The sequence below is a fragment of the Fundulus heteroclitus genome, chromosome 21, assembly GCF_011125445.2.
Source record: "Fundulus heteroclitus isolate FHET01 chromosome 21, MU-UCD_Fhet_4.1, whole genome shotgun sequence".
Taxonomy (NCBI): domain Eukaryota; kingdom Metazoa; phylum Chordata; class Actinopteri; order Cyprinodontiformes; family Fundulidae; genus Fundulus; species Fundulus heteroclitus.
In genome coordinates this window covers 8,706,979-8,733,703 of record NC_046381.1, presented here as the reverse complement: position 1 = coordinate 8,733,703, position 26,725 = coordinate 8,706,979, and the positions used below count along the sequence as shown (strand labels likewise).

The 26,725-nt window shown below is 40.2% G+C and overlaps 1 protein-coding gene across 1 annotated transcript; it reads left to right on the top strand.

Moving 5' to 3' along the window:
* Nucleotides 1-3,353: 3,353 nt before the first annotated feature.
* nfx1 (nuclear transcription factor, X-box binding 1) lies at nt 3,354-26,464 on the top strand. Its single transcript, XM_012850050.3, has 23 exons — nt 3,354-3,638; nt 5,393-6,286; nt 7,360-7,521; nt 7,790-7,867; nt 8,832-8,937; nt 10,158-10,229; nt 10,342-10,481; nt 12,078-12,177; nt 12,260-12,477; nt 14,309-14,406; nt 14,498-14,528; nt 14,607-14,689; nt 16,280-16,388; nt 16,512-16,631; nt 16,707-16,786; nt 19,284-19,514; nt 20,285-20,358; nt 20,458-20,559; nt 22,248-22,385; nt 22,504-22,570; nt 23,905-24,050; nt 24,128-24,232; nt 26,309-26,464. Exons 1-23 carry the CDS (start codon nt 3,620-3,622, stop codon nt 26,382-26,384), a joined length of 3,249 nt encoding a protein of 1,082 aa, XP_012705504.2. The 5' UTR covers nt 3,354-3,619; the 3' UTR covers nt 26,385-26,464.
* Nucleotides 26,465-26,725: the final 261 nt, after the last annotated feature.

Sequence of the window (26,725 nt, the reverse complement as noted above, 5' to 3'; positions counted from 1 at the left end):
GCACAACACGTAAAAATACAATATGACACACACAATAATAAAACTATAAAAGACAATTGTACTCGTGCTTCCACAGAGCTGACTGGTAACACACAGCACTGTCACAGCGGCCCACCAGAGTCCCGATTAGGGACTCTGTGCATGAAATTTCACGCGAGCGCGGGGAACGAGTACACATGAGCCTGAAAGAACAGATGGCTAGCACGGCTGGGTTTGGGCTTTTTTAGCAAAAATACGAAACGCATTATCCTAAGCGACTTTTAGTTTTTGCAGATTACCCTTCCTATAATTTGCACCACAGTGGTGCTGTATAAAGCGATGTACAGTATGTCTTGAACCATTAGATTTTTACGCTCTGTGCAACTGTGAAACTGTGAAAAGTGTTGGCTGCGACACCGGCGATCGATAAAATCATCATCATCATCATCATCATGATCGTCGTCATCGTCATTATCATCATCATCATCATCATTATCATTATCATCATCATCATCATCATCATCATTATCATCATCCCAAAGGCTGTCTGTAATAAAGTGGTCCAAATACCTTATTTTACTACAGACACCCAGTGTTTGCCCTGACAAATAAAAGTCTAGAAAACAGCTAAGGGAGGCGGCGATGGTGCTTCCCTACTTAACCTGCATCCTCTGACTTGAGTAGCAGTAGGCCAAGAGTCTTTTGCTATCAGGCACATTTCTTCGTTTTAGTTTCATAGCAAGCTTACAGTGGTTCAGTCGATATAAAGCCTTGGAAGCATCAATAAACCCAAACAACACAGAGGCACGTTTTGCTACCTATCCTCCCCTGGACAGGTGGTCTGATTCACATAGACTCAGATTCAATAAATGAGTTCTGATTAGGCTTGTTTATTTATTTATTTTTTTTTTTTTCAGATTAAAAAAACAAAAATCTTGGAGAATAACAATCTTTAAGCAGGTGTTAAATACACTTCATTGAGATTACATTTATGTCTTAAATAACTGGTTATAATATTCTAATGCTAAATTCAGGTTTTTCATTAGCTGTAAGTGGGAAAAATCATCATACTTAAAAGAAATAAAGGCTTGGAAACATTAGTCTGTGTGTAATGAATCTGTGTGATCTGCTTCACTTGATGAAATGAGCTACGAAAATACATTAACTTCTCAAAATATTGTAATTTGTTGCATATGATTATAGTATTTTTCTTGTAAATGTGAGTTTAAAACAGAAGAGAATGGACTGCCATTGTTTGCATAAGGTTTTATTTTGGTGTGCAATGTATTGCAATACAGATTTATGTTATTTACAATTAAAAATTATAAATTTCCACCTCAGTGGCAGGGGGCTATCCCTTTATTTTATTTCGTTAAGACAGACACAGACTGAGCTCCAACTAGTGGAAAGAGTTAACAGCATCAAAAAACTGTAAAGTCTGTAATGGTTTTTAGCTTCTGTACGCTACTCAAGCATTGTTAGTGGTCCATTATCTGGTCTCTCCAGTGAGCGCTCTCTGGAGGAGCTCCTGATTACCACATGACATGAGAACCACAAGGTCAACCACATCACCTCTTGGGTTCAAGAATAAAGTCACAAATCCAGTCGTGCACCTGTGGAAGAACAGATGTTCGTCGAACAGATGAAGAAAAAAAAAAAGGGAACCATGGTGTTTAAGGCCACAGACCTTTTACCAAAAACAGCAGAGAAGTGATATCTTTTGCTGTCTCATTCATTAACTTCCTCTCAGTCGGGTGGCGTCTGTGGCATTCGAAGTTTACATATTTAAAGACTGAAAACTGCAGAAGCATTTGCTGTAAACTTACACACAAATGTTGGTATTGATCTGGTAGAATGGGCCAAAAAAAATTTAACAAGAAAGCTACAAATGTGTGGGATTTGGATATTAAATATATATGCATTCCCCATATTCTCCAACAAAGGCGTGGTTCTCTTCCTACATTATTGTAGATGTTTACTATTAACGCGCAAAGGCATTTTCATAGAATATCCCATCAGCTTTTTAAATTCACTGTCACCCACTTTCACTTCCCCTTTCAACACTGCATGAACACAGCCATGCACCGCTATGTGCCACAGAGGGATATGTGGTAAATATGCAGAAATGGAGGGTTGCTTAGTTGTTATTTCTCCCTCATGGTCTTCACCATCTGGGCAAAACTCTCCTCTGCTGCACAAAAAGCGAACTTAAAACGCCACCTTGTGGGCACCCTTAGGTTTGTTACTTTTTTTCCTAATATAAGAAGAGTTTTTGTTGTTATTGGTAAATTTGCTTTTTTACTGATGTGCAAAGTAATTTAAAATAATCAAAAGCATCAAGATGTGAAAATTCAATCAGACTAACAACAACATGCCAATTAACCACAGTCAAACTTCGATATGCGTGAAGGCTCAAATAATTATTCAAACACATTTTTCACGATTTATTAAAATTAATTTGGATAATTGGGACGATGACTCTTCTAAATTGCGTTGAAACAACGCATGCCAGTTGAATTTCAAGGTAATAAAAATTTTACGTTTAAATCATTGACATGCATGTCAAAATTCTTAATAATTTTATCAGCAGAATCTTTTATTCTATTGCAACATTTATGCTATTTTAGACATAAAAAGGCATATAGGCCTGATATATAGAAATGCATATAAATATGTATTACAACTGATTACAAAATAGATGCACATATGAGCATGAATTATTTCTTTTCTATACAAAGTGAATTGTACTGACATTTATAGCATAAATATGTTTCCTCGGTAAAACAAAAATCTTTAAAAATCACAACTATTTAACAGCCAAAAGGCTCATTGTTATCCAGGAGGAGCTGCACGGAAAGAGCTCAAGTGGAATAACCTTTACAAGCTGTTAGTTAGTTGCGCTTTACAAATTTAGAACCTTTAAGGACGAGAAGAAAGCAATTGCTCAAACAGAGCCATAAGACGCATTACTTGATCTTGCCACAAACCACTGAGGACACAGGAAAAAATAAAAATAAAAATAAATAAAACAATACAGCTGCTCTGGTTAAGTAAGACCAAAACTTACATTTTTTGACTACATGCAAGACACTCTGTGAAGCAAAATTAATGCCCATCCCACTGAATACCACCACCCCCATGGTGACACATGGTGGTGGCAGCATCATGTTGGGGGGGATGCTTCACGTTCACATCCTGCTGAAAACTGATGTACATCGGTGCCCCCTTCCAATCTGGCCAAGCTTCAGCTAAGGAGAAGATTGTTTTCAGTCTCTAATGCACAACGTTGTCAGAAACCTCCCAGCGTGTCGCTCCTGCTTGCTCTCCTCTGGTTTTTACATGGAAGGCCCTTTATTTTGGAAATCCAGCACGGAAGTTCCGGTTAGCTGCGGCTAGCTTGACAGCACTCCCCCCCTTGCTAGCTTGGCTTCAGCTAGCAGGTGCCGCTAGTTGGGTACAAGTAGTGGAAAAGGAGGGATATAGCACAGGTTCAGAGGAGATTCTGGTCAGTCCTAGCAGCAGGGGTCGGGTGAGACGGTGGACTCTGTCACCGAGGGCCTGGCTCGACCTGTCAGCTCCTCTGAGCTAGCCTGCAGCTAACAAACTTGTTGAGGAGAAACAGCTCGGCAGGGCAAAGTTAATGGCCGAAGGCTCGTCAGGTAACTGCCATGTTTACTGAATACTCTACAACGAGCGAGTGAGCGTGTTTTGAAGTTCAATATTAGTATCGGAAATAATATTTTCTTAAAAACACTCGATTAGCCACGTTAGCATTACTGACTGGCAGTTTTAGCGCTAAGCTAGCCGGTGTTAGCCGCTGTTAGCAGTAACTTTAGTTCCAGCCTAAACATTGACCCTTTTCCTCACTTTATGTGGCATGATTACATGCGACTGACTGGGGACTTTGAAACCGGGCTTCATGTGACTGGTGGGGGTGTGCTGCTTTAACCAGGAGCTAAAGCCACAGCATTATCAGATTGGTAGTTGTAGCAATTTATTGGCGGATGATCTGTAACCCTGCTTGAAACTTTCCTAACCTCTGATGCCATCGGTGGTTTGAAGCGGATCCGTGTGTTTGAAATGAACTCTGTGGTTTGTGATTTAAGGAGGGGATCCTATTTACTTTTGTGTGTTTTCTCAAGATTAGCTGGAACTTCTTCATAATAGTGTTGGATTAAAATAAGGAAAAAGGTTGTTTAGCAGTGTCCCACAGTGAGGAAATCCAGGTGTACCAGGAACATAAGGAGGGAAAAATACTGTATATGTGTTTTAAAAATTGGTTACTCAACAAACTAAAGAAGTTTGAATCTGACAAGGTTTATTTATTTTAAACAAACGTACAAAACGCGCATGTATGTTTTCTGCATGGAAAAACACCAAAGGGCTATTTACAAGAATTAAAACAAAGGTTATGCAAAAACAGCAGAGATGATAAACACCTAAAGATGGGCAATATATCAAGATTTTAAAAATAACTTTAAAATGATATATATGACTATATTGTTTATATAGAGATGGTCTAGGTTGGGTTAGAATTATACTTTCATGTAGGGCTGGGCGATAATTCAATAATAGACGTATATAGACGTTAGAAAAAAGTAATTAAAAAAAAGGTAGTTTTCCTTGTATTTTACATTCTAGCCTATCATGTAGGTTTCTATTACAGGTGTTACGTTCTACCAACCAATCACAAACAGACCCAGGAATGCTCCGTCACTAAGCTCCGCCCCCTTTAAAGAGTTCAGAGCGCGCGCATTCTTTTTTTCTTTTTTAAAAACTTGCAGTTTTTGTCAAAAGTTGGCTGAATAAAGGGTTGAGTTTGAATTCAGTGTTTGTGTGTTCTGTATCTTAAAATAGGTCGCTAAGCAACAGCATAAAAAGACCAGGGCTGCACTTAAAATATATGTTTTAAATTTGTTGATAATTATCAAAATCGAAACATTTTCTTTATGTCTGGGGGCGGGCTTTCCTCTGGAGTGAGGAGCGAAGACACATTTCTATTGGTCTGCACGGACGTTAACGACGACATTTTTATTGGTCAATGTGTGCATCAAGATGGAGAAGTGAGGAGTGTGATCTGAGAAACGCAATCTGAAAAGATTGCAAGTCGTAAAACTCAATCAGAATATGAGACATTTGGAAAAATTGAATAAAAAAAATAAAATGTGATATTTTTATTTTATTTATTTATTTTTATTTATTTTTTTGTTATTAAATACAATCTGAGAAAAACAGAGTTGCTCTCAAACCCCTTTTTTGGATTAAGAAGTTTTGCAAAGTTTAATTTCTGGATTTCACCCTTTTTTTCAATTTCCATTTAGAAAAGGAAGGGGTGTGAATACTTTGAATGGCACCGTAGTTGTTGTTCTTAATCAGACCTCTTCAATCACACTGTTCTCACTTCTGCTTGCAGACCCACCTGACCTCAATCCAGATGGTAAGTTGCATCGCAAACAGCAGCACCACGGCTCTAGGAGAGCCCGACCCAGACCCGACAGTGACAGAAACCTGAGGGGTTACGGCTATGATCCCTATCAACAATATGGATACGTTCATCAAGGGTTTGGCCAAAATAATTCAAACTATGCTGAGTACAACACTTCCCCCTATCCAGAAGAGGATGTAGCCAGGAGAAGAGGCAGAGGAAGAGGACGGAGAGAAGGAAACAGATGTTTGAATGGAAATGTTGGGGGTTCTGGCAACTGGCAGCAAAAGCCCGGTAGAGACTTGGGTCCTTTTGGTGCAGGCACCAGATATGCTGGTTCCGTGGACGGACCTGATGCGCCGACCTGGAGGAGAGAAAGTGGGAACAGGGGTTTGCAGCAAGCCAATAAAGATCAGGAGACTCAAGTGAAAAAACCAAGAAACGCTGGGCAGGAGCAGAGGAAAGGAGAAGAACATGAGAAAAGTGATCATGCTTCCTTATCGGATCAAAGATCTCATGGTACCAAAGAAGAAAAGACACATACAGAAAACACCAAAAGAGCTCCACAGAGCAGGCAAGGTGGCAGAGCTGAACCCTACGATCAAAAACAGTGGAAAAATGATGACGGGAAGCGACGACAAGGGCCCATCAAGCCTCCAAAACCATCATCTTACGAGGAGGTGAGCTCGAAGAGAGGGCCCGCTGTCCAGGATGGTTCTGAACAGGTCAGAGCATCTCAGGATCCTCCTTACAATACTGGAAAAGTCTCTGGGCCACAAAAACCTTTTCAGGGAAGAGGAGGGAAAAGGACAAGCCACCAGAACATCAACTCGGGTCAGAGGAGCTCGGACAAAATGCCCAAAAGTAAAGAGACGCAAACAGGTTGGCTCATTATTTCTGTAAAATGTTATAGAAATCATTAACTCAACGTACTGAATGATTTCACATATCCTGCTCAAGATAAGACAGTTTGTAACAAAACAAAGAAGCGAAAGGCACCTACACAGTTAAATGGACGGTGCCAAAAGTATTCATAATCAGTTTGGTCTCAGTTCATTACAGGGATCTATGGTGAAAAATCATAGTTTCTGATGTATCAATCATTTAAAATGTAGGCTTATCAAAATATTTTAGGTCTCTGCAATAAACCCTCTTGTTTGACATGTTAAGCTAACGCTACAAGACTGATTTGATGTTTAAAAAGGTCAGTAAAGCTCCTGTATCTGCAAAAGTAAAAGCTATAAACGCTTTCATTTTTGATGTGTTGTTATTAGACTTTACCAGAATATGTATCTATAAAAGCAACACTTGATTTTTGCTTATTAAAAGCCAATTTAGTTACACACTGTCCCTTTAAATTCTCCTATATTTCTCTAAACGAGCGCTGAATTGTCCCCCTACTTTATGATTTCACCCTGATAGATGAAAGTTGGTTAGCTTTATCATATTGTAAGTTTGAAATATTGTGAAGTTTTGCTTTTAGTATTGTAACGACCTTACTCAAAACGTTATTTAACATTTATTTAAATGACAACAATGCATATTAATCAACATGTCAGCAGTAAGGATCATTGTAAAAATGTCGCCGTTAGCACAACAGCTAATAAATATTTGCGTCAACGGTGTGATCTTTGATGCGTTTTTCAGGTAAAGGCTACAGGCACACGCTCTGAAGCATAAATTAGTTTTAATTGATCGTTGAATCGAGTAAAACAACGTTTGCAGGTGAGTTTGACAGCAAAAAACCTGACCAGCACATTGCCGTCCGAGGTTTGATCATCTCACCGGGGAAATCTGAAATAAGTTGCTAATTAAATATGTTTCTACTTCTCCATGATTGCACTCTTTTGTCTTGTAACCCCAAACAAGACGACGATGAACTGATCTAATGAAGGATTTCTCTGGATGTTGAAAACTGGCTGCAAGCTGAACCCTCCGCCCTCTCCGCTCCGCAGGGTGCCTGATTGAACAGCTGTCCGAGGAGAAGTACGAGTGCATGGTGTGCTGCGACGTCATCCGGGTCATGGCCCCGGTGTGGAGCTGCCAGAGCTGCTTCCACGTCTTCCATCTGAACTGCATCAAGAAGTGGGCCCGATCCCCGGCCTCGCAGGCAGACGGTACGGCTTTTACACAGGGCGTGGTCGTTTTCAGGCCGCATATTCTACACAGTCGGTTCTGATCCGAGGTCACGGGCTACAGCTCTACGGCGTTGTGACCCTGTTAATCGTTTCTTGCTGATTCAGCAGCACTCTGGGCTTTGTAGCGATCTGAAAAGACTGAGCAGGTGGATTGGTTTTGTAGCTCTGGGTGACCCCTGACAGAAAGGTGCTGCAGGAAATCTGACCTTGTGCTGAACTGGAGCTGCTGTTTGTGTCTTTGTGTCAGATTCATCTGAAGGCTGGCGTTGTCCTGCCTGCCAGAATGTCTCGCTGAAACACCCGAGCGCCTACGTCTGCTTCTGTGGTGAGAGCTTCTTTCAGTCATGGCTGACGGCCTTTACTTCTCCACAGGGTTCCTGAAAAAAGGATTGAATGGCATACATCCATCCAGCCATCCATTTATCAATCCATCCATTTATTTATTTATCCATCCATCCATCCATCTATTTATTTATCTATCCATCCATCCATCCATCCATCATCCATTTATCTATCTATCCATTCATCCATTTATCTATCCATCCATCCATTCATCCATTTATTTATTTATCCATCCATCCATCCATCCATTTATTTATCCATCCATTCATCCATCCATTTATTTATTTATTTATCCATTCATTCATCCATCCATTTATTTATCCATCCATCCATTTATTTATCCATCCATCCATTTATTTATTTATGTATCCATCCATCCATCCACCCACCCATCCATCCACTTTTATCCATCCATTTATCCATCAATCCATCATTCATCTATCCATCCATCAATCCATCTATCCACCCAATCCATCCATCCCTCCATGCATCCATCGATCCATCCATCCCTCGATCCATCCATCCCTCCATGCATCCATCCATCCATCCATCCATCCATCCATCCATCCATCCATCCATCCATCCATCCATCCATTTATCTATCCATGCATCAATCTATTTATCCATCCTTCCATGCATCTATATATCCATTTATCTATCCTTCCATCTATCTATCCATTTATCATCCATCCATTCCTCCTTTTATCTATCCTTCCATCCATCCATCCATCCATTTATCTATCCATGCATCAATCTATTTATCTATCCTTCCATGCATCTATCTATCCATTTATCATCCATCCATTCCTCCTTTTATCTATCCTTCCATCCATCCATCCAGAGCAGCCCTGTTTACACACCTTCTAAAATAAGTAATGTGTTAAATGTCGGGTTCCTCTGATCACGCCTAACGAGATCTTCTTCTTTCCTTTGCGTTTGATCGGCAGGCAAAGTGACGAACCCCGAGTGGCAGCGCAGCGAGATTCCCCACAGCTGTGGTGACATGTGTGGGAAGAAGAGGAGCGGCGTGGACTGCAACCACCCCTGTAACATGTGAGCTGTGAACGCACAACACCACCACTCTGGTTGGTCCGTGGTGCAGGACAGCCTGTCAGGACTGAATGTTGAATAATATTTAGGCGATTAGATAAGAAAAAGAACACAGTGTTGCGTCGGCGGTAATTTCCACAGCAGAGGTTAGAAATTAGATCCTCTGTGCTAGAATAGTTGACTGAAGATGTTTCTCCTCATATTTGAAAGCAGTCTTCAGTTGTGATGGCTGAGGCAGTCTAAAGCAGGGGTTTCAAACATACGGCCGGATCCGGCCCGCCGAACAATTTTGTCCGGCCCTGTGGCTAAATGCATTATCATTATTAAAAAAAAAAAAATTAAAAAAAGAAATTAAATTTTTTTTTTTTTTTTCCACTGTCCTGTCTGGCAATGTGGCAATAAGATGCCACAAAGAGCTCACCAGATTTGACTTTCACAAGTGGACAAGATAAAAGGAAGAGAATGATAAAACAATTATTGAAAAAAACATGTACTTTGTTTAATTGAAAATATGCAGTTCCATTATTGTCCACGAGGGGCGCTGTGTTTTAATTAGCAGATTAAGCTTCAGGTGTGGAAAAATTCAAATCATTTCTTAATTTTTATCTGTTTGATGTATTTTGTCATGCAGGACAGTGTTTTTAAGTTCCAAAAAATGTGAATAAATGTTTTTCAACATTGTACAATCACTGTGATCAGTTCTTATGCATAATGCACAAGTAAATGTTTAACTGAGTAAAAGTATTGTTGAAATTGCACATACTTTTCTTAAAAACGCTGAGGTTATTCACAATATATTGTGTAAAAGTGAAATTAACTTAATATAAAAATCAACAAGTCCATATTTATTAGTTCTATTTAATTTTGCAGAGTAAACTCGTGTGGCCCTCTTGAGATCAGATTAAGCTGTATGCGGCCCCTCAACCAAAATGAGTTTGACACCCCTGGTATAAAGGGAGTCCAGAGTGTTGATCCTGATTGAACCTGAATATAGCTGGGAAGCTTCTCTGATTTCTTTTTTCAAATGTTCTATTCGTAAAAATGTCAAAACTTTACAAAAAAGGGTTCCATTTCACAATTATGAAAAGCTTTGTCACATAAAATCCCAATAAGGTACATTGGAGGTTTTTTTAGCAACCAAACTAACAGCCTTGGGAGATATTATACCTTATTAGTCATGTAAAAATGTAAGTCATGTTGACTTTTTGGTGTTTTCCCCTCAGCTTATGCCATCCTGGACCTTGTCCTTCGTGTCCCGCGTTTGTCACCAAATCCTGCGTCTGTGGGAACACGAGGTAACAACTTTGTGTTAGCTTTGCTTCGTTGTCAAAAACTCCACCGGTATTAGATCGTTTGTCAGCGTATTTGGACTCTAGTTGGATTTCTAATGCGTCTGGTTTGTTGTAGTCAGCCAATGCGCTGCGGCCAGGCCACAGTCCTCCGGTGTGAAAAGGTCTGCGGGGCTTTACTCAACTGTGGCGAGCACACCTGCGCACAGGTGTGCCACAGCGGGGCGTGTCAGCCCTGCCAGCTGCAGATTCAGCAGGGTGAGTCTCTCCCTACAGAGGCTTTGAATATTGAGGAAAAGTAAGGATTTGTCTTGATAAAACTCAGTCGTTTGTTATTGAATGTCGTTTTGATTAGAACGTAAATGTTTCAGGACGAGACGAGACGACCTTTATTGGTATAATTTATCAGATGGGTGTAAAAGATTGCTAAAATGAATAAAAACAGAAACTAGATGCGATAAATGAAATGCGTGCTATGAAAGAAATGCAGCAGTTCAGTGTTAACTTTATATTTTACAGGTATTGGCAATCATAGAAACAGTTTAATTGGTGATATTTCCATCACCATTTTCTGCTTTTTGCTTTTAGATGGGGGGGGGGGGGGATTTATTTCCACGATTTAAAGCGGGTTGCTTTTCACGTATGCGTACAAGACAGAGTCGCTTGATTTTAGAGTGTTAGGTTATAGAAAAGAATATAATCCCGTTTCTTTTGTTCAATATTGAAATCAAAATTATTTAGAAAGGTCAACAAACGATGCGTCTGTTGTGCTTTTAGGAAAATAAATCTGTGGTTGAATCTTAACATAAGTGCCAAAGTATTAAAAAAAAGTTTATTATGAGAATTTCGACCCGGTTATCAAAAGTAATTAGCATGAAAACATCAAAATCACCAACTAAATTAGAGAATAAGTATTTATTAGAATAAAATTTATTAAAAGCTAAGACCTAATTGTGATAATCATAAATCTTGTACTTTTGCTCACTAAACTAATAAAAGATCCTGCAAAATCACAATTTGCCTAATGTATTTTAATTAAATTGGAGCAGATTTTAATATTTGCTGCTCATGGATGAATCTGGGTTTAAATTCAAGGTGGTGAACAGATTTGTTGCGTCGGCATGTAGACGAGTAGCAAACGTCTGCGCCTCTGGCTCCTCTTTAATGATTTGTTTTCACGCAGATATACTCACTCTACCTTATTATGTGTAATAAAAGCTGCAGCCGCTCCTACAATCTGCTTCCTGTCATTTTTACCTGAATAAAATAAAAGAGTGCTTGTAAAGAATTAAACACTAACATTTAGTTTTTTACTCTCAGGCTATTTTGTGACAATTGAAGCTTTAAAATCAAAATTGAACAATAATTTAAATTAATGACCACAGCCTTGAATTTGATTTTTAGTAGTAGTAGTAGTAGTAGTAGTAGTAGTAGTAGTAGTAGTAAAGAGGGGTAATATATTTGTTTACATTTACAGTCTTGTTTTATCTGTATACATGACAATACCCTTTATAATTATAGTTATAATATCCATCCATCCATTTTATAACACGTCTATCCTTATTGGGGTCACGAGGGGTGCTGGTGCCTATCTCCAGCTGTCAATGGCCGAGAGGCGGAGTACAACCTGGGCAGGTCGCCACGCTATATTTATAATATATTTGCCAGAAATCGACCACAAAACAATTTCTTTTGCTCGTAGACCTTTTTATTTTTACGTTTTAACGATATAAAATGTGAATAAATCTAAGGAGAAAGCTTATCTACGCACAGTGCTGTAAGATGATTGTATGATGGAAATGTTGAATCCGAAGATTCGTAGCTCATCGGTTTGTTTTCCGCGTTTGTCTGCAGTCTGTTACTGTGGCGTGACGACCCGCGCCGTCCCGTGCGGCACTGACAAAGACGGATTTGACGGCTCGGGGCATTTCTCCTGTCAGAACGTTTGCTCCAGGTAAGTGTGGAAATGACGCACACGCTGCGGGGCTCCACAGCCGACTACCTCCCCCCTGACCCCGAGTCTGCTCCCCGCTCAGGACGTTGAACTGTGACGCTCACCGGTGCCAGCAGGTGTGTCACCGCGGGCCGTGCCAGCCGTGCCCGCGCTCTCCGAGCCGCGTCAAGACGTGTCCCTGTGGTCAGACCCCGCTGGCCAAACTCCTGGAGCTGGGCTACTCTGAGCGACGGAGCTGCTCCGATCCCATCCCGTCCTGCGGGAAGACGTGCAACAAGCCTCTGCCCTGTGGCTCCAACGGTAGGGAAAGCTGTTAAACTTTATATTTTAGGTGTTAGAAACAGGGCGTTAAACATGGGAAACGGTGCTCAGCAGACACCGATGGCTCTCTCTGAGCGTCATGTAGCGTCCAGAGTGACTCAGCAGTTTAGTGGTTTAGATGTTTTTGTTTGAAAATAACAAAGCAAGGATAAAAGAGCCAACATTAAAAGAGACATGTCTAAATTCCACAGGTTAGCAGGATTTCCTGAGCTTTGTGATGTACTTTTGGCTGAAAATGTTTAAATGTTACGTCTTTAGAGTTTGTTTTTTTTGCTGCTAATTTTTACAGCGAGGAGAAACCTTCTGCAAAAAAAACAACTTTGGTTTATAAGTTGGGATATAAAACACAGGATTCAGACTGGAATTTGATATTTTCAATTCAATTTTATTTATTCAGCGCCAGTTCATGAAACATGTCATTTCAAGGCTCTTTCCAAAGTCAAATTCAATCACATAGTGAATGCTGCTTGTCGGGACTTTGAAGCAATCAACTGGTTCCCTTATATAGGAATTTTTTTACCAATCTGTATAATATGGTTGATTTGACTTTGTAAAGTGCCTCGAGATGACATGTTTCATGAATTGGCGCTATATAAATAAAATTGAATTGAATAATACAGGTTGGTCAAAAAATGTCCTATATAAGGAAACCCAGTAGATTGCATCAAATCCCGACAAGCAGCATTCAGTCCTGAAAGAGCGTAGAGCCACAGGGAGAGTCGTCTGCATTGTTGATGTCTTTGCAGCAATCCCTCATACTGAGCATGCATGAAGCGACAGTGGAGAGGAAAACTCCCCTTTAACAGGGAGGAAAACCTCCAGCAGAACCAGAACCAGGCTCAGTGAGAACGCTCATCTGCCTCGACTGACTGGGGGTTAGAGAAGACAGAGCAGAGACACAGAAAGAGACAAAAAAAAGCACAAAAAATTAGCTTTTAATGCTAATTTACAGTTGATATCAAAGTTAGAGGAGAAAATAAGGGGCCCCCATTTCTGAGGTACAGTGAATGCAAAAGGAGTTTTTGCAAGGAGACAGAAAAGAGACAAGAAAGTAAATCTGGTCAGATCACCAGATGCTCCCTAAAACCAGAGGTGGATCGAGTTGCCAGAAAAGAGTAAAAAATTATTCGGTAGGAACTCTACTTGTGTGCTGAGTAACTAATCATAACATCTCATTTTTGATATATTTGATTTATAAAAAAACAAAAAGGTAATCAGACAAAAATAATTTGTATACAAATTCTGTTATTTAAGAGACAAAAATAAAGTATTTCACATATAACATAACTGCAAAATAAATTCAGGCAGAAGACACACCTTTCAAAATAATATTTACAACATAAAACTTATTAAACCAACACTTAACGCAGCTAATGTTTACCATTTTTTTCACTTGACCTTCAAATGGCTCGAGGAGCTCAACAGATAGAAAATAACATTAAAACAACAAAGCTTGTCTGCGACCAGTAAGCCTCACTCTAACATAAAGTGAAGGTGTGTGCAAACCAATGACAAGGACTTCAGAGACCTAAATAATAAATTGGTCCAATTAGATACAACTGCTGTTCTTCTTGGGCAGTCCTGATCAAGATGGTTCACTGCAGATTGTGAGATCAATAAAGCCTATCTTATCTTATCTTAAACTCCCTGTTGTTTATGTCTTTGGGATCTATTTTTAAAATGCGACTGTTCTGTGTCTTCCTGGTGGTCCATTGTGTCGGTCGTCCTCCACAAACAGGATGTGCCTTATCTGGAGCCCGCTGGCGTTGTTGTTGGAGGTTGTGTGAAGATAACCATCTTGTTGTTTCAGACACCATCCATTTGTGTCAGAATTTGTGCCATGAAGGGAGCTGCGGGCCCTGCTCTCTGACCTCAACTATCAGATGCCGCTGTGGCTCCAAGACCAAGGTAGGGCCAGAACATCAGCAGAGTTGAATGCAGGATTTGTCGCGGTTGGTTTAAGACTTTGAATTTTAAAGACTGTTTATTTGTTTTCCAGGAGGTTCCATGTGCGAATATTCAAAACGAAGGTAAAAATGTGAACATGTTAGGAGTGAAATATGACTTTACTGCGTCCATCACCTGACGCTGTGGTCATTTCCTCGTAGAGGAGCTCGTCTTCAGGTGTGAGAAACGATGCAGCAAGAAGCGCTCCTGTGGTCGGCACAAGTGTGGAGAGCTTTGTTGTGTGGTGAGTATCAGAGGGTTTTTACCACCGTTTCACGTCCAAGGTTATTTATTTGGGTTCTGACATCCGTTTGGACCGGTTGACTCCTATGAAATATAGCAGATTGGGTCCTTCTGTTGAACCAGTATAACTGTGGGAGAACTGCTACTGATTGACAAATGTGATCATGTGACTATTGTCTATCTCTTCATCTATCAGTCTCCCCGTCTCTTTATTAATTCCTCTTTCCGGCAATCCTTCTGTCCATCAATCCCTCTTTCCATCTCTTTATTCATCCTTCTGTCCAGTAGCCCCTCCGTCCAGCAATCTTTCTGTCCAGCAATTCTTCTGTCCAGCAATCCCTCTTTCCATCTCTTTATTCATCCTTCTGTCCAGTAGCCTCTCTGTCCAGCAATCTTTTCGTCCATCAATTCCGCTTTCCATCTCTTTATTCCTCCTTCTGTCCAGCAATTGCTCCGTCCAGCAATCTTTCTGTCCAGCAATCCCTTTTTCCATCTCTTTATTCATCCTTCTGTCCAGTAGCCTCTCTGTCCAGCAATCTTTCCGTCAAGCAATCTTTCTGTCCAGCAATCCCTTTTACCATCTCTTTATTCCTCCTTCTGTTCAGCAATTGCTCCGTCCAGCAATTGCTCCGTCCAGCAATCGTTTCCCTCCAGCGATCGTTCCCTCCAGCAATCTTTCTGTCCAGCAATCCCTTTTTCCATTTCTTTATTCATCCTTCTGTCCATTAGCCTCTCTGTCCAGCAATCTTTCCGTCCATCAATCCCTCTTTCCATCTCGTTATTCTTCCTTCTGTCCAGCAATCGTTCCGTCCAGCAATCTTTCTGTCCAGCAATCCCTCTTTCCATCTCTTTATTCTTCCTTCTGTCCTGCAATTGTTTCATCCAGTAATCTTTCCGTCCAGCAATTCTTGCGTCCAACAATCCTTTTTTCTGTCTCTTTATTCCTCCTTCTGTCCAGCAATTGCTCCGTCCAGCAATCTTTCTGTCCAACAATGTCTCTTTCCATCTCTTTATTCATCCTTCTGTCCATTAGTCTTTCTGTCCAGCAATCTTTCTGTCCAGCAATCTCTCTTTAGATCTCTTAATTCATCTTTCTGTCCATTAGTCTTTCTGTCCATTAGTCTTTCTGTCCATTAGTCTTTCTGTCCAACAGTCTTTCTGTCCAGCAATCTCTCTGTTCATCAATTCCTCTGTCCTCTCTATTGGTCATTGCTTCCTCCAATCCATCTGTCCACCTCCTTATCCGTCAGTCTCTCCATCCGATCATCCGCTCTGGATAAACATTTGGGTGGAATTGCGAAAGGAGAAATGTGTCGGAGCTCTGCTTAAACATTTTTATTTACAAAACCTTTTTGGAATATATTTATATTTCTCTGCCACTTCACAGTTATGCTTTGCTGTTTCTCACCTAAAACCCCAGTGACACACAGGGAAGGTTGTGGTTGTTACACCATGTGGAAAAGCTTAGGGGGGGGGACTGAAAACCTTTCCAAATCCCAGCAGAGGTTGATGGTCTGCATGAGCTGCATAATCTACATTTCAGGTATGACGTAACACACTGGGGTGTTTTTGTTTCGCTGTCTCTACCCAGGCTGTGGAGCACAGGTGTCCCATGATCTGCGGCTACAAGCTGAACTGTGGCCTCCACCGCTGCCAGGAGCCGTGCCACAAAGGGAACTGTGAGCCCTGCTGGCAGTCCAGTGAGTCTAAAACAAAACATAATTACACTGGAGCCGTGGCAGGAACCAGTTTAAGGTTTTTACATCATTTCCTTGCGGTATTATGTTTGGCCCTGAGCTTGTTACGACTCCCTCCCCTCTCAGGTTTTGACGAGCTGACGTGTCACTGCGGCGCCTCGGTTTTATACCCCCCTGTTCCCTGTGGCACGAAGCCACCGGAGTGCAAGAACCTGTGCTTGAGAAGGCACGAGTGTGACCATCCAGGTAGGAGGGGCCGGTAGCTGTCTCCGCTGCCGCTTTAAACGGGATATTTAACCGTGTTTTTTTTCTCTGATTTAGTCTTTCACAACTGCCACAGCGAGGACAAATGTCCGCCTTGCACGTACCTCACTCAGAAATGGTGCATGGGAAACCACGAGGTAAGAGCCGCAGAGGTGGACGAGTTACTAACTTCTCGTTTATTGTCATTTATTCCTGCTGCTATCAGATTTTACGATGCTGCACTGTAACTGCAACTGTGACCATAACTGTAATAATTAATGTGCAATAATCGATTTAATACACTGTCCTACAACCCGTGCAATAATCCTGATGTAGTGACTTCTGCTGCTATCACCACCTGAACATAAGTCAGTACACATGTATGTATGTATACAATGTATATGCACGTATATACCCGTAGGTACGTACGTATGTAGGCGCATATATATATATATATATATATATATATATATATATATATATATATATTAGTGCTGTCAGTTAAACGCGTTATTAACGGCGTTAACGCAAACCCATTTTAACGCCGACAATTTTTTTGTCGCCGTTAATCGCCCTAATGTGTTTCTTTTACCCTCGGCGCTTTCCGTAGTTTCAAGAGCGCTAGAAAACTGTAGCAAACACACCCGCCCCGAAGGGTTTCTTTTACCCTCGGACACATGCGACTTTGCGCTTCTTTTTTCTAAAAGCGCTTCTAAATTTCATGAGTCACGGGTTGCGGTTTTTTTGGGCACGTTTCTGAAAGTGAAATTGCTTATTTGGGCTTTAAAATAAGTGACGAAACAGCGGTTATTATGAGACCTGCCTGCACTGCCCACACTCTGTATCCAGCTGAACTATCCCTCCGCCATAGGAGCCGACGGTAGTAAAGGCAGACAGAGCAACTCTGCACGTATTTTCTGCAGTTTACGGTGCAATAACCGGTGATAACTGCTGAAAGTAGATAACTTAGTGCAGATCACCATTTTGAGCAGACATTGGTTCTGAAGATGAGCTTTTAACATGCTGATAACATTGCAGAAACCCAACCCATAAACCATACTTTAATGGTTATTAATTTGTTTTCTCTGTATTTGACAAACTAAGGCTGAATCACGTTGCCAAACGAAGGACCTGGAGTTACTAAACAGTTGCTAAACAGTCTCTTTCAGGGTATTAAGCTCCTGCCCAGTTACAAGCAAAGTGTAAGACTGGAATGACCTGGAGATTTAAAACCTTTTTCCAGGCTTAAACTCTATGAATATGGATATAAACAGCAAGCAAAAATATTCAAGGAAGTTATTGTTGGTGTGAAAGCTCAGAATTAGATGTGTGAGAGAGAGAGAAAGAAGAAATGAACAAAACTTATGACTTTATTGAAATGTACAATTTTTATTAATTTATATGTTTATGCATAATACCATGTCTAGGTTTGTTTAAGAGGCAAAAAAAAAAATATATCGGCATGAAAACAGGTATTTATTTACACATTTGTTTACACATGGTGTAAACATCAGGGCGTCATGATTAGTTATTTAGCCATTATAGTCCAGAGTTTAACATTTGGCACCAGGATGTTTTCATTCCAATTCTGAAAAGTGCTTGAAAAATAACATAAAAATATGTTTTGTACAAGCATGTATTTTATTAGTGTCATTTATTGAAAAATTGCACATTAAAATGCCCAAACAGGCTATTACACTTTCAGAAATAAAAGGACAAAATATGCGATTAATTTGCGATTAATCTCGAGTTAACTATCGACATTATGCGATTAATCGCGATTAAAATTTTTAATCGTTTGACAGCACTAATATATATATATATATATATATATATATATATATATATATATATATATCAGAGAGAGTTTAATCTCAGAACATACTTTATCTCGTAATATATTTTTTTTTGTGTAATTACGAGTTTATTTTCATATTCCTTTGGCTTCATTCTCCTGACTTTATACTCGTAAAGGATAAAAATAATTAAAATAATCCAACCTTGCCCTATTACTCGACGACTAAAATAGTTCTGCAAACTGTGACTATTCTGGAAATGTCCCCCCTTAATTCTCATATAACGTTTTTCTCATAATATTAACACCTTTGTCTTTTTTTTTTTTACTTTATTGTCCTAGGACTTTTTTTCCCTCATATTAGTAACTTTTTCTTTAATACTCCCCCAAAACATTTGTTCCTAATCTGTGACTATAACAGAACTTAAAAGATTCACATGTGACACGGTTTTATGAAATAATGAAAACCACAATGTTTAGATTTAACCAATTGACTTTTATATTCATAACACACACGTATATGTATATATAAAAAACGTGTGTATATATATATATATATATATATATATATATATATATATATATATATATATATATATATATATATATATATATATAGACCACTAAGAATGTAAATGAGACATTTACATTCCTATTTTCTTTTTTGTATTTTTTGGCATTCTTTTTGATCCATTGTATATATGAAGATTCACTGTATATAACTGAATGCACCTTTCCTACTCTGCACCTTCTTGTATGAGCCGATGTGACGAGTGAATTTCTCCATTGTGAGATCAATAAAGACTATCTTATCTCATCTTTAATCCTCGCAATGAGCTTGTCGCTTCTTCGATCCGCAGCAACGCAGCAACATCCCGTGCCACCTGCAAGACATTTCCTGCGGCCTGACGTGTAACAAGACGCTGCCGTGCGAAATGCACCGCTGCAAACGGCTCTGCCACCGCGGAGACTGCCTGCCGGAGGCCGGCTGCCAGCAGCCGTGCACGCTGCCCCGCGCAGACTGCGGCCACCCGTGCAACGCGCCCTGCCACAGAGGTGGCAGCTGCCCGCGCAGCACCTGCACCGCCAAGGTACAGCGCGCTTTCCTGGAAACGCTTCACACAAAAACGGGCGTGTCGCACATCTGTGCTCCTTAACAGGCTACCACCAGTTTACCGTCATGTAGCCGTAACACATGTTCGGTTTATTTGCAGGGTTCCTGCGGATCCTTAAAAAGTATTAAAAGGCATTGAATTCTGTAATATAAAACTAAGGCCTTAATTGGCATTAAAATGTCTTAAATCAGTCTTTCTTAGGTCTTAAAATTGTTACCAGGTCATAAATAGGATTTTATTTTTGTAATCCTTACCAAACAGTAAAATAATTGAGACAATTATATATTTTTAAATTTACCGAACGGCTCAACGTAACCATTATTGGTTCCGTACCGACAGCGGAACCAATAAAAACTGTTGCGGCCGGATCATAGCTGGGGAAAAAGAGTTGGCACTGGTTATGTTGTGGTTTTTAAAACTGATTTATAGTTTATTTAGTAGGGAACAAAACAAAGTTTGTGAATTCAGTTCAGTAGTTGTTAAAAATATATCTGTAATTTGTGTGTTTTTAGCTTTCTTCCTATATTTTAAAATTGTCTACTGGGCCAGAAAGTAATGGTTTATGTTAAAATAAACATTTGGGTGAAGTTGTCGCAACCAGGTTTATCTTGTTTATTGTCAAGTTGGTCTTAACGTTTTATTTCGAGTGGCATTAAAAAGTCTTAAAAAGTCTTAAATTTAACTTGCCTTATGCTGTAGGAACCCTGTATATGGATGTATGCTAAGGAGAATCATGTTTTCATCAGGTGGCGCTGCAGTGTGACTGTGGTCGGAGAAAGGAAAGCGTTGCCTGCACAGAAGCTGCCAATTCTTATCAGAGGTCACTTCCCCTTCGCTGTATATTCAGTTTGTGTGTTTTTTTTTTTCACGCGGGCAGCTTTGCAGCTAACATGTTCCTCTGTAGCGTTCTGTCCCACAGGTACGCAGCCATCGCCATGGCCAGCAAGCTCTCTGACATGCAGCTCGGGGACTCCATGGACATCGGCCCGCTCCTCACCAAGAAGGAGCTGAAGCAGACGAGGTGCTGCGAAAAAACAAATAAATTAATGAATATTTATTGTAGCATGCAGAGTATTAATACCCCTTACACAGGCTCACACTATGCTGCACTATGTTGCAAATATTAAACTTCTTTCACAGTTAACCTGACTAGCCATATGGATATTCGCTCCGCCTAGCTTCACTCACATCCATCTGGGACATCTTCCATAGAGAGTGATTTCTCCAACCAGTTTTATTGTCCAGCTAATCAGGACGCAGGGCTGGAGTTTCATAGATGTGACGTAGTGGAGAAGCGACCATGAGACTGTTTTGATTCAGACAACAATGGCGGCTTGCATCGAGGAAGCAAGCGTTAACATTGATGCTGCTATTTCTTCCGTGTTGTCCAATCTACCTAATATTGTTTCATTAAAAGAACATCAGAGAACGCCTCTGAAGGCTTTTGTTGGTGGAAACGATGTTTTCGCCCTTCTCCCGACCGGATTTGGAAAGTTTTGTTTTCCGGTTAGCGGTTAGCGTGAACCATGTTAGGAGGCCTTTAGTCCTCAACGCGGTCGGCCCGGGATCGACTCCGACCCGCGGCGCTTTGCCGCCTGTCTTCCCCCCTCTTCCTGTCAGCTCACTGTCAATAAAACGCGTGCCACTAGAGCCACAAACACATAAAAAAAAAAAGTTTTGTTTTTTTCTGCGTCGCTCTCATCAGCGTCACGGGTTAGCTTCGGTGTGAGTGGTTGAAATAGCACGTCGATAAAGATGACAGACAAGTGGCTTATCCAATCATATGCAAGGATTTTTGATAAGGCCCAGCCTTCAATAAAGGCAATTCCTATGGAGAGGTCCCAGATGGATGTGAGTGGAGCTAGGCGGAGCAACATTCATATGGCTAGAGTCAGGTTACTTCACAGTATGATCTCTACCAACTTTGAACATGTAGTGTCTGAATCTCTCAGGTCTTCTCTAGATTGGACAGAGAATGTAGAAACATTAGTTTTGTCATTTCTCCCACAGATTCTTAACTGGATTTAGGTTTGAGTCACTATAAAACACAAATATGCTTCTATCTAAACCAGGGGTCACCAACATGGGGCCCGTGGGCACCAAGTAGCCCCCGAGGACCACATGTGGCGCTCAAGAGCCTGTTCTTAAAAAAAAATAATAATAATACACAATCAGTGAACTGCATCTAAAACTTTTTTATATCATTACATTAAACATGTCTGATGCATATTTTCTTTTTTGTGATATTTTAAAAGTTCACTCAAAGTTGGATGTAAACACACCTATTGTGACATAAAAATACCCCAAAACTCTAAGGGATGTGAATACTTTTGCTAGAGGCTGGATATTAAAGCCCCAATACGTAACGTTTGACCCACATGTTAGCCTAATTTGAGATGTATTATAACAGCTGGATGCTGTTACTACACATAGTGAAACAAAATTAACATTCGCAACAGGAGGCGCAGTTTTAGCAACTTTATACAATTTTAAAGGATATATGCCTCTATTTTATAACAATTTGCCTTTTTTGGCTCTTAAGGGCCTGATAATTTGCCTTGACGGGCCGGATTCGGCCCGCCGGCCTTGAGTTTGACACACATGGTTTAACATGTAGGTGAATGAATTACCTTAACTCGGTTTTAGACATGTCCAGAGTGTTTTAACCTTTAAGGGTTATATATTTAGTTCTGTTTTCATCTCTGTCAGGCTCGAGTGTGACCAAGAATGCGCCACTTTGGAGAGAAACAGACGTCTGGCCGAGGCGTTGCAGATCGATTCCTCCTCAGACCCCTTCAACGTTCGCTCCACCTCCGTCTACAGCGACAGCCTCAAAGAGGACGCCAGGTTTGACCTCGTCTTCCTGTGTTTTTAAAGGCGGGTCTTCTCGCCCGTACATCCCAACAGCACCCAAACAAACACAGGCGGGCCATCGCACTAAAATGCAACATCGCTCCGCTTTCAGAAAGGACCTGAAGTTTCTCTCTGAAGTGGAGGAAGAGATCAAGAATCTGGTGGAGCTCGCCAATAAGGTAGCATCACAATCTACGTCCTGTTTTTTAATCCCGACCTCTGGAGGATGGTGGAGGGGATCCTCAGGTGGTCACTGCTCTTTCGTTTAGGGGGAAAAACTAGCTAAAAGTTGTGTGTTTTGTTATTTTTTATCATTTATGTTAAACTAAACTACGTTTTAGAAAAATAGCAGACAAATGGAGAGGGTTCCCACTATTAGATTTGGACTTTATCCCCTATCCCATGGTCTATGTTGTCCCTCCTTGTGTTCATGAGTTCTTCTTTCTTTCTTTCCTTCCTTCATTCTGTTGCTCCATTCTTTTCCCCTACCATCTTTCTTTCTTTCTTTCTTTCTTTCTTTCTTTCTTTCTTTCTTTCTTTCTTTCTTTCTTTCTTTCCCTCTTGTCTGTCTTCTGTTCCTCGTGTCCTCTCTTCCCTCATTCCTTTTCATACTTTGTACCCTAACTGTCTTACTCCCACTCTTCCTTATGTACTTCCTTCCACCCTTGTGTCCTTTTTCACTCCTTCATTTTGGCCTTGTTACAAACCCTGCTTCCTTTTCTTGATTTTTTTTTTTTTTTCTGTCCTACCTTCCGTTTGTCAATCTTTTCCTGTTTCCTTCTGTCCTCCCTAACATCCTTCTTTCCTTCCTTCTTTCCTCTTCACTCCTTGTCTAGTACCCCAGTTCGTACATTTCATTCTTCCTTGTATCAATCCTACCCCGTTTGTCCCCTTCCTCTCTCTTTTTTTCTACACTTTATTGGTTTCCTTCTCTCAATCATTTCCTTCGGTCTGTCCTTGTCTCCTTCTTTCCTCTTTGTTCCTTGTTGCATATCCCCATTGCTTCCTTGTACATTTCCTCCCTTGTGTCCTTCCTACCCTCTTTGTTTCCGTCCTCCTCTCATTACTTTCCTACTGTCCTTCCAAGTCTCCTCCCTTCCTCTTTGTTCCATCTATCCTATCCCCATTCCTCCCTTCCTTGTGTCCTTGTATGGTTCCTCCCTTGTCTCCATCTTACCTTCTTTCATTGTTGCCTCCTGTAGAAATATTTAAGAACTCTGTGCTCAGTCTAGTTTATAAAAATCTAGACTTTTTAATGTAAAAATGTTTAGAAACAATTAATTAATGGGTGTAGGTTGGATAAATGATTCTAAAAATCCAAAACACTTCTTTAGCTAAAGACAGACCTAGTATTCCTACCTGAGCTGCATGTGCTGCCTGAATTTCTACACAAAAAAAAAAAAATCACAGTAATCATTTTAGCTTGAAAATGTCCTCTGAGTAGAGAAAGAAATCAGCTTCATTAGCTACGAAACGCCTCTTTGTTGCCGATCATCATCCCTGATGGGTGCAGGGCAAACAGCCGAAGAGGAGCCACTGCTTCCCGCCGATGAACAGGGAGCACCGGAAGATCATCCACGAGCTGGCCGAGGTCTACGGCGTGGAGAGCGTGAGCTACGACAGCGAGCCCAAACGCAACGTGGTCATCACGGCGCTCAAGTACGACTGCTTGCAGGTGTGACGGCGGCGTCATGGTGCTGGCTGTGGTGCTGAGGATGTGTCTGCCTTGTTTCCAGAGGGAAGTCCGCCTGTCCAAACTCAACGCTGACGGCGGTGATGGAGAGGGAGACGACCGCGAGGGCTCCTCCTCCCATCGCTCACATCAAACAGCAAAGCAACAAGTGAGTCTTCATTCATGATTAAAAGACTCTGCAGATGGGTGTTGCTGCGCTTTGCGAAGGTTTTCATACCCGCTTTTGACATTTTGTTACAATAAAAGCTTTAATTGGGGAGAGAGAGGACGGTACAACTACAAACATACAAAATATCCACCCAAAGGGAATCAGAGAAGCAACTAAAACAGGGTTTCTGCTACATGTAATTGATCGCGGCGCCTCGCCACGGCAAAAAAAAAAGAAAAAAAAAAAAAAAAAAAAAAAAAAATATATATATATATATATATATATATATATATATATATATATATATATATATATATATATATATATATATATATATATATATATATATATATATATATATATATAGATAGATAGATAGATAGATAGATAGATAGATAGATAGATAGATAGATATCCTATATTCGCACACTTATAGTAACCATAGTAAGAATTTAAAATTAATTTCAATTAAGGATGGCCGATATGGACTTAAAATTTTATTATGATATAATGTGGTACTGTTGTGACAATGATTAAAATTGACGATAAAAGATTGTTTACAGCTTCTTGGAGCTTTTTAGGTAACTGTGGGGCTGTGACTGCATATCAATTAGCCCAATAAACATAAATACTGTGCTTAAAAAAACATTTAATAGCATAACGTATTGTCATCTGGATGCTATTTATATAAATAAGTGATTTATCACCAAACTGCACAACGTAACTGCATTTAATTAGATTTTTTTATTTATTTATTGACTTTCATGATGATCTCAAGAAACCAGCAGAGCAGAAAATAGCAAAAAATAACGATCCTGACAATAATGGCTGTTTTGAGGGTTTTCAGACACAACTAGTTGGAATTTATCATTTTCACGATAAACATAAATTATTTTCATGATAAGAAATTTTTCGCAATAACGATAAAACGATACAATAAAGGCCCGCCACTAATTTAAATATTCTGAAAAGTTAAAATGTATTTTACTTTGAAAAACCAACCGCGCCAGTTCCTTCCTGTCTGGCTGCGAAGCGCTGCTCTCAGGAGGGAAGGAAAACTAGAGACCCATGTTGCCCATTTAGCGTCTTTGTTGCTATATTTAGCTTTTTTTCAGACCCCTCTAGCAATTTTCTTTCAGAAGTGGACGAGCAACAAGTCTAGTGACCTTTTTTGTTTTAATGGCGACTTTACCGAAAACACCAGTCGTTCTGGAATCACTGAGGCAACAGTAAGAGCTGCCACAGAAGCTCCTATTTCCCTCAGCGCTGTCTCACAGGCACACTACAGCTACAGCTGCTCCGTATCCACGTAAATATAGATTTTAAAGTAGTCTCTTTTTTTTTGTTGTTGCTGAAACTGTTGCAGTAAAATAATTCCCTGAACTGGATTGACACACAGCTTTAATCAATTATTCACCTCATTCACTTTGTGTGCCTCTGACATCAGTTTGTTTTATGCAGCATGGACTCAGGCAATGTATTTAAATTAACAAATCATTTTATAACGGTCATTTTTAGTCCCAAACACATTTCATTGTTGTTTTTAGGCTCTCCTACAGCCTGGGTGACAAATGTATGAACAATTATGCAGATTAGATGATGGTGTCATCCACCCCTCCTTCCATCTGGACAATGACCGTAAACATAAAAGTTTGAAGCATGTTCATGAGTTAGAATGGCCTAGTTAAAGTCCAGACCTAAAACAAGTTGAGAATCCGTCGCAACACATAAAAGGTTACATTATCCAATCTGACTGAGCTTGTGCTATTTTGCAAAGACTGATAGACAAAAGGTCAATCTCCTGAGTATTAATAAGAGGCCGGCTGAGTGCAAATGCACGCTGAACTTTAACTTTTTATCCGTAATAATAAACAGAATTTCAATGTTCCTTATTCCTTCCACTTCCCATTAATGCACTACTTTGTTTTGGTGTATGACACAAAGATCCTGTCAAAATGTGTGGCTGTAACACTGCTGCAAAGGGATGAATGGGTATGAGAGGCATTGCATTCCTCGTTTTAATACGATTAAATAAAATAAAATGTGCTTGTTTTTCTGGTTTTCTTCATCTCCTAGGGCCGTGGGAGGAAGCACCTGGTCAAAGATGGTTAAAGAGGAGCCTGTGATAGATTATTTTGACGTTCAGGACTGAGGAGGCATGAAGAGGAAAACCTTCAGGATCTGCTTGTTGACTTCAGTTTTCATCCGACGAAAAAACAATCCGAGACGTTTTGTTCATCAGAACGCCTGTTAAATCAATTTGATTTCCAATTAGATAAAAAAAAAAAAAGTCATATTTGGAATCATTGCAAATGTGATTTGTTCAATCTGATCAGATTTACATGCTAAGTTGGAAATCGGTATGCAGTTTAGTTGCAAGTAAATTCATTTTTAAGACCGTTTAAAATGTTTATCACCTTCAAAACGCAGTGGTTTATTTAAAACCACGAGTGCTGTCTCCAGCTCAAGGTTCCTAAAACGTACGCCGGTCAG